Source organism: Corythoichthys intestinalis, chromosome 17 (genome assembly GCF_030265065.1).
Source record: "Corythoichthys intestinalis isolate RoL2023-P3 chromosome 17, ASM3026506v1, whole genome shotgun sequence".
Taxonomy (NCBI): domain Eukaryota; kingdom Metazoa; phylum Chordata; class Actinopteri; order Syngnathiformes; family Syngnathidae; genus Corythoichthys; species Corythoichthys intestinalis.
In genome coordinates, this window is record NC_080411.1 from 18,244,176 (window position 1) to 18,258,738 (window position 14,563).

The window sequence follows — 14,563 nt, forward strand, 5'->3', positions numbered from 1 at the left end:
CAGGTGTTGGAAAAATGTTCATTTAGGGGTATTTCTGGGTCACGTCTTGTTGATTTTAGGGCATCCCCCCCCCCCCCCCCCCATTCGTTTTCATTGATCATGCAGTAGCGTCTTTCCAACCTCTTCCCCAGTCATCTGACGTTCAAGCCAGTCAGGAGAAAGAGGCTTGCCAGGTTCGGCATTTTATATTTTTATTTTTTGCAATTGATGTCAGTCAATAAGTGAGACCAAAGACCAAAATCGGGAAGCGAAATTACCCTCAGGTGACATGTGTTCCCGCATCTACGGAGTCCGTGGCGGAAACTGCACGCGTGGCGCCATAAGCTTCCTCTCCAGTCTAGCCACCTCCTGCAGTGCCGGATTAACCCTTTCCAGAGCACTCATTGGCCACCATCTACGATGCCGGCCGTTTGAACCGGGTGGGGTCTGTCGACGTTCGTTCATTCCTCGGCCCCTCCCGGTCTGAATAGGCATGTGTCGGTATGATAACCTTGAGCCAAAATAACCTGGATTTCGCAGTATGACGGTATTGCAATTACAGTTTTAAGATGTGTTACTCAGATATCTAGGTTTAAAAAAGAAAAAAATCAATTGAACTGGATTATTTTTCAAAACATATTAGCAAATTGGAGCATACTGTAACTTTAATTTTAAAATAAATAAATATACAGTGGGGAGAACAAGTATTTGATACGTTGCCAATGGGTTTTCCCATTGGCAGTGTATCAAATACTTGTTCTCCCCACTATATATGGCGGAAAACAGACAAGACTGAAAAAGCAGTTTCTGCTCTTACCCTCCTTTTTAAAAGAAAATGCTATATTTTAAGCCAAAACAACTGTTGTGTTTGATGGAACAATATGTCTATATGCTGCAATTGCAAATTCATGGAGCATTAAGCCCCCAAACTATTTTTAATTTCTTTTTACCCTGGAAACCCCCGTTTACAGACATTGCGCAACTGCGTTTGTTTCAACCTAGCTATAAAACGAAGGTAATTAATTCTATTATTCAAAATGTCTGTCATTTTTAGCTTAGAGTCATTAATTGATGTCTAATATTTCGTTTAAAAAAAAAAACGACTTTAAAAAAATTATTCACTCGCATACTTTAAACTTTTAAACATTGCGTCATAATGAAAAAAATCGTGTCTGTAAAAAAAGTCACGGATATCTACCCCGTAACTGTCGCTTAATTGTTTTTTTTTTTTTTGTTACTGTCGCATTTTCTCCGATATGTTAATAATAAATAATGGATCCAAAAAAAAGAAAAATTGAAAAAAACATTTTAAAAGAGTAAACATATGAAAAAGAAAATCTCGACCTCTCCTTGATGTCTGCGATTTCTGCATCGCGACCCTTGTTATATTACCATGTTTCACCCATAAAATCCCCAATAAATCCAGCTGTGGCCATTCACAGCTGTGTCTTGACACTCTGTGATACATGCTACATGGAGTTTTTGGATCGAAAAAAGGTAAGTATGCGATAATATCTCGTTAAAGTCATGGTGTCTGTAATTCTGCTCTCGCGTGCTCTCACCTCCAGATAGGGTTTTGCTGTTTTTTTTTTTTTTTTATAAAATGCCCTCCTGTTCAAAATTTTTCTTCCCCAGAAAATTGAGATTTTAAGCTTTTCAATGATATGTCACACATGCATATAGGACAGTTTTGAAATTTGGCCAAAATGGAGGTCTTAGATCGGAGCTTCAAGTCACCTGAGTGTTTTCCGCCATATATATATATATATATATATATTGTATATTCTAAATAGAATAAAAATAAATGCAGTCCTTTAGGTGAGCGTATATACAGCAACATTATTACCATCACAACAAAAATTATTGAATTATTTTTCACAAAAAGCACGTTTGTATAACTCGTATCATGTTTACATTTTACACACTCTCAACACAGACCGTTGCCAGAGAGGAAGAAACACATTTTACCACCGCTAAACACACTAAACAAGCTGGAGTTAACTTGTAGCTGAAGGGAAACGTTCATGACGGTGTTTACTAACCATTAATTTTGTATAAATGCGAAATCATATTGGCGGTATTGCCTCCTCGGCGGCCACCCTCCGCAAACATATTTTAAATGTCGGTTCGCCCTCCTCCTATAAGCCACGGCTGTCTGTAACCTTTCTGTAGCCGAAGCATTCCCATACCAGCGATTTCATTTTCTTCGATGGGGGGAAAAGTTCAGGAGTTACACCTCCTCCAGCCATCATGTAGAACAGCTGACTCACTGACACAGCGCAACAACTGGTGGCGGAGGGTTGAGCCTTGCAGCTGCAAGTGAGGAATTTCTCCATGCATTTTTGGGGCATAAACGATAGCTAGTACCTTAAAGATGGTATGACGGAAAATTTTTGCGGTTTTGAAACCTTAACGTTTTTGTACCACGGTATACCTTGAAACCGGTAATCGGCACATATGTAGGTCTGAATGGATTGGACGTCAGGTGCCGTCAGTGGCACTGAAAGATGAGTAGTCCTCCCAGTTGAATTGAATGGGATGTCTTGTGTGCTCTACATGAGCCACAATCAGATTAAAATGTGTTTAAAATAGTATCGGATCCAAGGGACGGTATGATGTCACTCGCCTAGTCCCTCCCTCTTGAGTCTATTAGAGCTAAAGTCCACTTCCTTATCTGGCCCCGCCTCCTGATCAAATGACAGCGTTCCTCTCCATCTGTGGCCCCTCATCCCGCCGCGGATGCTCTCAGCAGGCCGGCCGACCTATGACGCGTACCCTCAACCCCATCCGCCTTGACGTTGACGTTCTCCCTTTTGCTTTTCAGTACACGCGAGTATGGATCCCAGATGCAGAGAACGTGTGGCAGGCGGCGGAGATCGACCGAGACTTCCGGCAAGGAGATTCCACGCTGCGCCTCCGGTTGGAGGACGGCACGGTAAGCGCTTACTTGATTCATTGGCGGCTCCTCCTTTAGCCTGGATGTTGTGTGTCCGTCAGGCGCTGGAGTACCCGGTGGGCCCCGATGGCAACCCGTTGCCGTTCCTCCGTAACCCCGACATCCTGGTGGGCGAGAACGATCTGACGGCACTGAGTTATCTTCACGAAGCGGCCGTGCTGCACAACCTCAGGGTCCGATTCCTGGAGTCCAATCACATCTACACCTATTGTGGTCAGTGACCAGCCTTGAAAGTAACCAATTACATTGAAGTATTTTATATTTTTTTTGCCTCAACTTGACACTTTTGAAGCCCATTTTATTATATTCATTTTTAACTACAAAAAATGTCCAAATTGCGATGTTATCTTGGCTGTGATGTTCGGTATATTGGGTCGATTCCTGTTGATTTTGAGACATTCCAGGGTCACTTTCTGTTGATATTGTTTCTTCCTGTTAATTTTGGGGCATTTCGGGGTTGCTTCCTGTTTATATTGGGTCACTTCCTGCTGATTTGGGGTCATTTTGGTGTCCCTTCCTGTTGATATTGGGACACTTCATTTTGATTTTTGGATGCCCCAATGTAGAATTTTTCAGGTATAGACCCCACTCACCAACGTCACACAATGACGTGTCGCTGTATCCGGCCACCATATTGTCCGTCATTGTTTATCACTATACTCAATGGTTTCAATTTGTCATGCAATTTATTGTGCAATTCACTGGAAGCCCCGATGCTTTCAGACGCTGTAAACTCATTGGATGCGTTGCATAAAAGGCGTTATGTGGAAAAGCTTCAGTCTATCCATTCGCAAGATCCATATTTGATGCTTAAATCGATATTTTTCGACCCGCTGTCTTCGCCGTCTCTGCCTGACATCTGCTACCCTGATATCTACAACTATCTTGTCCACAGAAACTCAGCCTATTCTCATGAAAGTTAGAAAATCTTTAAGAGCAGCACTCTAAGCAACATTACCCCGTGTGACCCTTCCAATTTTCTAAAATGGCGACAATCAATAATAAAAAAAAGTTGACTGCGATGGCCGACGCTTCAAGTATAGGTGGATATTCGACTATTTCTTCAAAAAAATACGCAACAACTGTGTCTGCCTCATTTGCAAAGAGACAGTCGCTGTTTTCAAAGAGTTCGATGTGAGGCGATATTACCAAACAAGACACGATGACATGTACGACAAGACGGAAGATATGCAACGAGAAATTAAAGCAACTTGAAGCTAATTTAATTTCACAGCAGCAGTATTTCGCAAGCGCCCGAGGGTCGAAAGAGAACGCCACAAAGGTAAGATTGTTGAAATCATGAATTAAAAAAAAATAATAATAAAGCAAATGTGACACACAGAAGGGCTTGCTAAAATTTCTTTAAATGTATTGTTCTACGTAAATCAGCCCAGGTAGCCCCCCACATTTTTACCACACCAAATCTGGCCCCCTTTGCAAAAAGTTTGGACACCCCTGTTTAACTGATGATCCGTAGACGAGGCCAGCTTCTTTCACTTGTTACCAGCTAAATATTATTCAAAAAATAATGATGGTGGAAGAAATAAGCATCTTGAATTTGAAACTGTATGTTGTCGGCGATTAGCCTCGCAATGATCTTAATTGTGGTTGTCAGCCCAAAACCCTCTAAATATATATTAAATGCATCTTAGCAGATATAAAATGACTACTACATAATCTGTGGTGATCGTTTGGGACCCAGTTTTCTCGTCGAATTGCAGCAGTCCATCTCGCTCTCCTCTCCAGGTCTCTCGGAATACGGTAGAACTTCAAGTCTCTCCGTCTATCTTCTCTGTTACTGCAACCAATCGCCACACACGCCTTCACCATTTTGATAATTAATGTTAACGAGCAGAAAAACACGCCATAATAGGAGGAATTTACGTAGCGGTAATGTGTAAACACGACAAGCTGACGGACAATATGGCCGGAGGCGTGTTTGTGACGTCATGTGAGTGGGTTCTATAGGAAACTTTGACCTTTAGGAATGAATGGGTATGTTTTTGGCTAAACCATACATTTTGAGCAAAAACTTTATACAACTTTTGTGCCCCTGAGTTTCCTAAAATTTATAACGTATGTAGGGCTGCAGCTTTCGATTATTTTAGTAGTCGGTTAATCGATGAACTAGTTCGTTCAAATAATCGAGTAAACAGATAAGGAAAATAAAAATACCTGAGCTAAATAAATGAGGATCTTAGTACAACAAAAGAACAATTGGCTAACTTACATAACAAAGGTCCACTAGCTTAAATGCTATAAAATGCTAACTTTTTTTTTTTTTTACTACGGTGTTTTTACAAATGGTTCAAACACATATTCCCACAAAAATGGCTAAATATACCTATAAACTAAATTAAGAATGCATTAAAAAAACATTAGCTCAAACAAAAACTTTGTTGGTCTTAACTGGGAGCAGCTAGATTCAGCCATGTGAAATGAGTTATGCCATATTCACTGTTGCCATTAGAAGGCAGTGTATCCACCCAAATCAATAAAACTAAATGCAAACACTTTCAAAACAAACCATTACAACGCCACTTTAATTAAACGAATACTCGCAGCAGCAAAATTTAATTTGAATCCTTTTTCTAATCGAATTACTCGAGTTAATTGATTAATCGTTGCAGCACTAGATGTATGTATGATATAATTTGGATAAAAATTGTCGGACTCTGTACATTTTGTCACACAGTAATTGAATAGTTACGGACAGGACAAGAAGACATCATTTCCTGTCCGTATGTAATTCAAATACGGCGCATTGCACGGCATTGCAGGCATCGTCCTAGTGGCCATCAACCCGTACGAGGAGCTGCAGATCTACGGCGAGGAGGTGATCAACGCCTACAGCGGCCGGAACATGGGCGACATGGACCCGCACATCTTCGCCGTGGCCGAGGAAGCCTACAAACAGATGGCCAGGTAGGGAGTGCCGGATGTCTCGCCCGCCCGTCTGTTGGCTCACGAGTACAGCCGTCTTTTCTGCCTCAGGGACGACAGGAATCAGTCCATCATTGTGAGCGGGGAATCTGGAGCCGGCAAGACTGTTTCCGCCAAGTACGCCATGAGGTTCTTCGCCACTGTGGGAGGATCTGCCAACGACGCCAACGTGGAGGAGAAAGTTCTGGCCTCCAATCCCATCATGGAGGTCAGTCTAATTCCCTCCCACTCTTAATGAATTGGATTTCTATCTATTGGATGTCTATTTCTAAAACTTTTTTTTCAAATGAATTTTTTTGTTTTGTAAAAATTAGGGCTGTCAAAATTATCGCGTTAACGGGCGTTAATTAATTTTTTAAATTAATCACGTTAAAATATTTGACGCAATTAACGCACTTGGCCCAGCTCAGACAGATTTAAATGACAGTAGAGTGAAAGGTCCACTTGTTAATTGTGTTTTGCGGAGTTTTGCTGCCCTCTGCTGGCGCTTGGGTGCGACTGATTTTATAGTGCAAGTAATTATTGCCCTCAACAATGGCGGGCTACTAGTTAGAGGTTAGATTTTGTGCCCGAACCCGACCCGACCCGACCCGAATGTCGGGTCGGGCCCACAATTTTAGCATTCACGTTCGGGTCAGGTCGGGTCGGGCCGCCATGCCGGACTAATAAATTATTTAAAAAAAAAAAAAAAATGGAGAGCATGCTCTCTGTATTGCGCTTTTGCTTGTGCGTGTGCACGAACGCCGTGGCGCCGGCCGCTTTTGCTTCTTGTCCTCCCGCTGTAGTTTGCGCACGGCCGAGGCGCCGCCCTCTCTTGTTCCCTCTCCTTGTCAGAGAGGCGCGTCCATGTGAGAACAATGTCCCACACACTCAGAAATATGTTTAACAAACTTTCCCAGCGTTATTTCGTTGTGTGAATGCTTTGATAATTCTAAAAAAAATATGTAGATTATTTAAACATTAAGAAAACTTGCGTTTTTTTCTGCCAACTCGAAGAAATGAAAATAAATTGCTGCAGCTGCGTTTTTTCCGCGTCACTCAAAAAAAAAAAAAAAAATCGGGTTTTTCGGGCTCGGGCCTGCAAATCTAGTTAAGTGATCGAGCTCGGGCCGGGTCGGGCCTCAATACCAGTGGGCCGTGTCGGGTCGGGCTGGATTTTTTAGGCCCGAACTAGGCTCTACTACTAGTTCATTTTTTGATTGAAAATTTTACAAATTTTATTAAAACGAAAACATTAAGACGGGTTTTAATATAAAATTTCTATAACTTGTACTGACATTTTTCATAAAGAACTACAAGTCTTTCTATCCATGGATCACTTTAACAGAATGTTAATAATGTTAATGCCATCTTGTTGATTTATTGTTATAATAAACAAATACTGTCCTTATGTACCGCATGTTGAATATATATATCCATCTTGCGTCTTATCTTTCCATTCCAACAATAATTTACAGAAAAATATGGCATATTATATAGATGGTTTGAATTGCGATTAATTACGATTAATTAATTTTTAAGCTGTAATTAACTCGATTAAAAATTTTAATCGTTTGACAGCCCTAGTAAAAATTGATGTCAGAATATGCAGGGATACGCTACTGCTACACTTTGTCCAGTAGGGTGTGCAAAATATATCCTTAGACTCCCCGGACTCGTTGTCTGTCATCACGTTGAGTGGTACATTTGGGATGCTGAGCGTGCGGAGCTCTTTTGGTGACTTTTTTTGTTGTTGTTGTGTGTGTGTGGGATCAGGCAATCGGCAATGCCAAGACCACCAGAAATGACAACAGCAGTCGTTTCGGGAAGTACATCGAGATCGGCTTTAACCGCAGCTACCACATCATCGGCGCCAACATGCGAACGTACCTGCTGGAGAAGTCCAGGGTGGTCTTCCAGGTGGGTCGGACGCGCGTAGCGCAGGCGGGCGGACTTTCTCACCTTGTGCTTTACGGCAGGCTGAAGAGGAGCGCAACTACCACATATTCTATCAGCTGTGCGCGGCCGCCTCTTCGCCGGAGCTGCGGGACCTTTGCCTCAGTCAGTCCTTCTCCTCTTACCCTCTGAAATCAGATGAAATGAGATGGGTGACTCCGCTCAATGTATTTGCCGGCAGCCAGCGCAGAAGACTTCCTGTACACGTCCATGGGCGAGAACATCTTTATCCAGGGGGTCAGTGACGCCGACGACTTGGAAAGGACCAGGCAGGCCTTCAGGTTGCTCGGTGAGTCGGCAAGCGAGCGGCCCCATCCCTATTGACGGCAAGAGACGTCTACCAATTTCTTGATTTTTTTTTGTTTTTTTTGTTCTATAAATTTTGAATTTTGTTTTTTCAATTTTAAATTCATTTTCATAAACTACAACATTCCATTTTTTGAGAAATTGCAATGGTAGATTAGCTGTCAACCTAAGATGTTTTCTGTTGATTTGGGGGCATTTCAGGGTCACTTCCTGTTGATTTTTGGTGCATTTAAGAGGCATTCCCTTTTGGAAAAAAAATACCTGGAACAAATGTTTTTAAAAAGGATTTTAGTTACATTTGATCTAAAGATTTTTCTTTTGTCTGCAGGCATCAAAGACGGCAGCCAGAACGCCATTTTCAAGGTACTGGCGGGCATCCTGCATTTAGGCAACATCGAGATCTACTCCGAGAAGGACGGCGAGTCCTGCCACGTCTCGGTGCGTTCCAGTCGGGGTCGTGCTCCGTTGCGTCGTCTTCCGTCCGGAGACTGAGCGCATCTTTTGCTTTCAGAGCGATGACGTCCACCTGGCTCACTTCTGCAGGCTCCTGGGCTTGGAGGCGCCTCAAATGGAGCACTGGCTGTGCCACCGGAAGTTGGCCACAGCCTCCGAGACCTACGTCAAGAACATGTCAGCCCGGCAGGCGGCCAACGCCCGCGACGCCCTGGCCAAGCACATCTACGCCCGCTTGTTCGACTGGATCGTGGCACGCATCAACGCGGCGCTGCGCGCATCCTCCAAGCAGCACTACTTCATCGGCGTCTTGGACATTTATGGCTTCGAGACCTTCGAGGTCAACAGCTTCGAGCAGTTCTGCATCAACTACGCCAATGAGAAGTTGCAGCAGCAGTTTAACTCGGTGGGCGAGGTCGCTCGTGTTCACGCGGCCGGCCGGGCTCTTCTAGACAACGGGACATTGTCTTGTCGGTGGGGTTCTCAAAATGGTAGCCCACGGGGTAGTATTTTGTTACATGATATCTATGTGAAGTGTTTTTGCATGAATTGCTACAAAATGAAATAGTGTAGCACAGGCTAACATCAGTTTTCGGCCATAATAGTCAAATCCTTAGCCAAAGTCCATTATAAATAGTTCATTGTTAGAAGACAAGCTAGCCAGGCTTAGGCTAACGTCAGTTTCAATCAATGAAAATGAAAAATAAGAAAATATTTGCTATGAAAAACCATGACCATTTTTAGATCTCTTTGGCTAACAAATGGACAAAAATGGCTGAAAACTGCCATTATCCTGAGCTATGCTTGCTCGGACTGTAGCGATGAATCAAACACACAGGTCTGCACCAACGATTTGATATCAAGTACGGGGCCGCAAAATACTGTCCCGCGGCCCGCCATAGGGGACCAAGTTTAACAGCCCTGCTCTAATTGCTTAGCTTTTTCCATTCTTTGACATTGAGCAGTAGAACATGAACCACTCAATTGGTGTGCAGCACGTGTTCAAGCTGGAGCAAGAGGAGTACATTAAGGAACAGATCCCGTGGACCCTCATCGACTTCCACGACAACCAGCCTTGCATCGACTTGATCGAGGCACGACTGGGCGTGCTGGACCTTCTGGACGAGGAGTGCAAGGTGGGTCCTTGCCCGCGGCTGCCGCTGTCGCCTGCCTTCCCTTATCTCACGTTGACCTACTCGCCGATCCGCGGCAGGTCCCCAAAGGCACGGACCAAAACTGGGCGCAGAAGCTCTACAAGCGACACGAGGCCAGCCCCCACTTCCAGAAACCCCGAATGTCCAACACTGCCTTCGTCATCATCCATTTCGCCGACAAGGTCTGTCCGCCCACCCGACCGGGTTTATTTTATTTTAATTTATTTTTTAGGGGACTGTCAAAAAACAACTGATGCCTTTGCGGACCCCAGGTGGAGTACGAGTGCGCCGGCTTCCTGGAGAAGAACCGGGACACAGTTTACGACGAGCAGATCAACATCCTCAAGGCCAGCCAGGTGACAAAATTCCCTCAACGTTAGTGTTGCACTGATACAGCACTGAAAATGGTGTCATCAATATTGGGAAGTACTTAGATATATCGTGCCTGTGCTGTGCAACGCGTACTTTTCCAGATCTCGTTTCCAACCCCCACCTGAGATGATAATCTTTTAAAAAATCAGTTAAGAAGTACGCCAGTTATGACTTCATTTTAATATGCATTGACTTTAAGGCGAACGTTGCCCCTAGCAAGATGGCCAGTGTGAGGGTACATTGGATCAAAGGTCTTTTCACGCATCTGCTGTGAATAGTTTATCACTAGTACGGGTCAAATTTATTTGAATTGGGAGGATGGGAGCCAATGAACGTTCCTTCATTGGCTGCCAACTCTCCCTCTTCAAACGGATTGGACATCTTGCGCCGTCAATGTTATACAATGAGGTATAAAGTGTCATTTATCCGGACTTTATCTCTAGTAGATGTTCAATTCATTTGAAGTGGGAGGGTTGGCAGGGAATGAACTGTCAGTGGCAACCACTAGTAAATAGTAGACACTTTAAAGCAGCAGTCTGCAAGTCCGGTCCTTAAGCGCTGCTATCCAGCTGGTTTTCCATGTCTCCCTCCTTTAACACACCTGAATCAAATAATCAGGATCGTTATCAGGCTCCTGCAGAGCTTGCTGATGAGCTGATCATTTGATTCAGGTGTGTTCAAGGAAGGAGACATGGAAAACCAGCTGGATAGCGGCTCTCGAGGACCTGGCTTGCAGACCCCTGCTTTAAAGGGAACCTTGGACTTAAAGACTTACAGGCTCCAAAAAGCCACAATTGTTCTCGTTTACCAAAATGTTATTAGAAACACATAAAATATCGCCATTGATTTAAAAACCTATAATATTTAGTACATGTTTTGACCTATGGAGGGCGCCATGTTATATGCGCGCAATGGAAGCTCGGGTCTGGACGTAGTTTGTCACTGTCACTAGACGAACACTATGGGGTTACTGCAATTCCTTCTACGTGGCGAGACGTCCAACACATGCACACATCGATTAAAAGCGGCGGGAACTGACTATTTGTGTTTTTATTGAGTCTTTTATGACCTTTTTATTGCCTCAAAATACTTTTTGCATGTGTTTCCCTCTCATACTTTTAAGCATTGTATTTTCTTGTGGTCGCTTCAGAGCGACCACATTAGTCACGTAGCATATTTAAACCACCCTTATATGATATTACGATGTTGAAGTATTTTCTTAAGGCATCTTTAGTATGTTCTGTCTGTATGCATCTAAACAAAACAAGCTGAAAGCGCATGGTAGTACTTTGGGTGTCAAATTCGCCACTTATAGACGTTTCGCCGGTGTAGCACATTTTGGCAGAACATTGTCCCCCCCCCCACTCCCGTCTCATCTCATCTCATCCCGTCTTCCCTGTTCATTTTGCTTTTGCTGCTCGTTTTGTAAAATTTCGACAGTGCTTTCAGGCTCATTACGTTCCTCTCGGGTTCAAAGGGTTGGACAGATGACATGTTTATGTCGCTAGAGTCATACTCTTTAAGCCCGGCAGCGTAACCATGTGACGTCACCGCCCATTGACGTCAACAACAATGGCGACCTACTAGTTAAACTAAATTTACAAATTGTATAAAAAAAAAAAACATCAAGAGGGGTTTCAGTATCAAATTATTTAAAGTCATAATAACGTTTATCTTATAAGAACAACAAGTCTTTCTATCCGTGGATCCCTTTAACATTGAATCAGTTGACAAATGAGCTTCACATAACTTGATGGGAATGTGGCCTCAGGGCGGCCATGTTGGTAGGGGCGATGAAAGCTCTTTTCCTCCTTCTGCCGTCAATTCCAATAAATTTATCACTATTAGACCATTCAAAGTGAGAGGGTGGCTGCGAATGAACGAGTCGTTTATGCGCTGCCAGATCTCCTGCTTAAAATAGATTGGACTTCTAGCGCCATCACGGCGGACAATGAGTTAAAGCAGTGTCTGACCAATCAATGATAGAATTATTTTACATTTAAGTGAGTATGCAGACATTTAGCATTGAAAGAAAGCTTTAAAAAAAAAAAAAAAAAAATGATAAAACGAGCCAAAAAATGCTATTGGTGCAACACTAGTTGGTATAGAATTTAATCTGGCAAGACGACGACGCTGTGGGAAAAGTGATATATTGGGTGTGGTTTGACATCAGCTGGAACTGGTGGCCGACCTGTTCGGTGACCAGGACGCGCACGGCCCCAAATCGGCCAAGGTCAACTTGCGCCCCGCAAGGTCGGCGCCGAAGCCCCCCAACAAAGAACACAGGAAGACTGTTGGCCTGCAGGTGAGTGCGACCCGGTGCGGCAAGCGAGTTGTCTGAGCGGCCCGAACGCCCCTTTCAGCGTTTCCGCTTTAGTTCCGCAGCTCTCTGCATCTCCTGATGGAAACGCTCAACGCCACCACGCCCCACTACGTGCGCTGCATCAAACCCAATGACGACAAGGAAGCTTTCTCGTGAGTCCCGCCCCTCCGCCCGTCGCCGCTAACCTCCAGACACCCGTCTGTCATTTTGTGTACCTGCGTGCAGGTTCGACTCCCATCGAGCCGTGCAGCAGCTGCGTGCGTGCGGCGTCCTAGAGACCATCCGGATCAGTGCTGCCGGATACCCCTCCAGGTTGGTGCGCTTTCTTCTTCTTCTTCTACTTCCACTCCCTGGTGCCGCCGTTGCAGGGTTGGATGGTCTCCTCTTCAGCCCAATCTCACCATAACCCCGCCCAGTTCCATAAAAAGCAGGCCAAATGACAACCTCCCGTTCGATATGAGAAAATGCCACTTCTGGAGAAATTGCGATGGTAGCTTTGCTTTAGCAGGTAAATCCAAAAGTCACTTCCTGTCCATTTGGGGGTAACTTCCTGTTGATATCAGTTCACTTCTTTTAGATAATGGCTCACTTCCTGCTGATTTGGGGGCATTTTTTTCCTGGTAACGAGTTCAACTGTTAAAACCAGGGATATCAAACTCTGTTTGGTCCGCAGGCCACATTAATTGCAGTAAGATCCCATATAAATACGTTAATTTCATCCACCAACCCCCCAGTCGAAATGGATTGGACATTGATTTCTGTCTACGGCACTGAAATATGAGCATTCTCAGCTATTTGACGTCAATCGTTGCCAATGGAAGCCAAAGTGTTCATTTTGGGTCACTTCCTTGTCATTTTAGGTTACTTGCGGGTCACTTTCGGTACGTTTCGGCCAAGTTCAGTAGTGCATGCACTCGATCACACAGATCCAAAATCTCAGATTTTACGACGGCAATGTTGTACATACATTGTGAATGAGCTACAACGTGCCTTTCAGCCAGAACAACCCCTCAGGCCGAATTGCCATAGGAGGGACCCCACTTCTGGCCGGTGGGCCGTACGTTTGACACCATCGGTTAAACTAAAAAAAAAAAGGGTTCCTTCCAAAATTGCTAAATTTTGTCAAAACAAAAGTAGCCTAAACTTGGTCAGAGCATTTTTCTTACGCTCTGCGTCTCTGGCCAATCTGGCAACACTGCTTTTTATGAAACGATCGGACTGGAGAGAAGACATCTTTCCCATCCGGCAACCCTGTAGGCAAAAGGCCGATGGACGTTCTCTTGCCCAGGTGGACGTATGGCGACTTCTTCAGCAGATACCGCGTGTTGATGCGCAAGGCAGACGTCTCGTGTCCCGACAAGAAGTTGGTGTGTCAGAGGGTGTTGGAGACGCTGATCAAGGTGAGAGGCGGGCGGAAAGTCCGGCGAGACAGTCCATGCTGACGTTCGGGGCGGGTCCTGGTCAGGACGCCGACATGTTCCAGTTAGGGAAGACCAAGATCTTTTTCCGAGCGGGCCAGGTGGCCTACCTGGAGAAGTTGCGTGCCGACAAGTTCCGCTCTGCCTGCATAACCATCCAGAAGACTGCGCGCGGATGGCTGCAGAGGCTCCGTTATCAAAAGATCCGTAAATCCGTCATCTTGTTGCAGAGATACGGGCGTGGCTACTTAGCGCGCAGGTCAGTACTATTTAGCTGATAAGAATTCCCTGGCAAAATGCACTTTTGTTTTCATCTGTGTTTGTCTTTTCAGCTGTCTTTGTTATTCAAATGGATTCATTATTCTTATATTTTCAAGTTTATTTTATTTAGTATTATTAACACATTATATATAATACATGCATATCATTACATTCGTCAACCTGCTGTAACAACAACAACAACACTGTCACGCCTGTGCACGTCGTCATATTCCGACACCCAAATTGGAACGTAATCAACAATAGCCCAATAAGAGAACAGAATCCCATTATGGAGGCACGATGGGAAAGATTATGACCAATAGGGCAGCAGAATCATAGGGAACTACATTTAAAACCAGGAAGTACATATGTATCTTTTACAGTACTGTATAGTATTTATTGCCTCTCGTAACCTGAAATTTCTTAGCGAGAAGCAATATTTTCCCGTTTAAGCGTGTTGTAA

The 14,563-nt window shown here is 44.1% G+C and overlaps 1 protein-coding gene across 4 annotated transcripts in view; it reads left to right on the plus strand.

Moving 5' to 3' along the window:
- myo5b (myosin VB) overlaps positions 1-14,563 on the plus strand; it is a 35,093-nt gene that overhangs the window by 4,917 nt on the left and 15,613 nt on the right. For all 4 annotated transcript variants that reach the window (XM_057819083.1, XM_057819085.1, XM_057819084.1 and 1 more), the window contains exons 2-18: positions 2,804-2,914; positions 2,977-3,148; positions 5,716-5,860; positions 5,930-6,086; positions 7,634-7,777; positions 7,837-7,918; positions 7,995-8,102; positions 8,448-8,557; positions 8,631-8,978; positions 9,568-9,708; positions 9,786-9,908; positions 9,999-10,082; positions 12,272-12,403; positions 12,476-12,573; positions 12,647-12,733; positions 13,710-13,821; positions 13,887-14,098. In XM_057819083.1, coding sequence (XP_057675066.1) covers positions 2,804-2,914; positions 2,977-3,148; positions 5,716-5,860; positions 5,930-6,086; positions 7,634-7,777; positions 7,837-7,918; positions 7,995-8,102; positions 8,448-8,557; positions 8,631-8,978; positions 9,568-9,708; positions 9,786-9,908; positions 9,999-10,082; positions 12,272-12,403; positions 12,476-12,573; positions 12,647-12,733; positions 13,710-13,821; positions 13,887-14,098 — 2,366 coding nt within the window. The remainder of the gene's footprint in view (positions 1-2,803; positions 2,915-2,976; positions 3,149-5,715; positions 5,861-5,929; positions 6,087-7,633; positions 7,778-7,836; positions 7,919-7,994; positions 8,103-8,447; positions 8,558-8,630; positions 8,979-9,567; positions 9,709-9,785; positions 9,909-9,998; positions 10,083-12,271; positions 12,404-12,475; positions 12,574-12,646; positions 12,734-13,709; positions 13,822-13,886; positions 14,099-14,563) is intronic.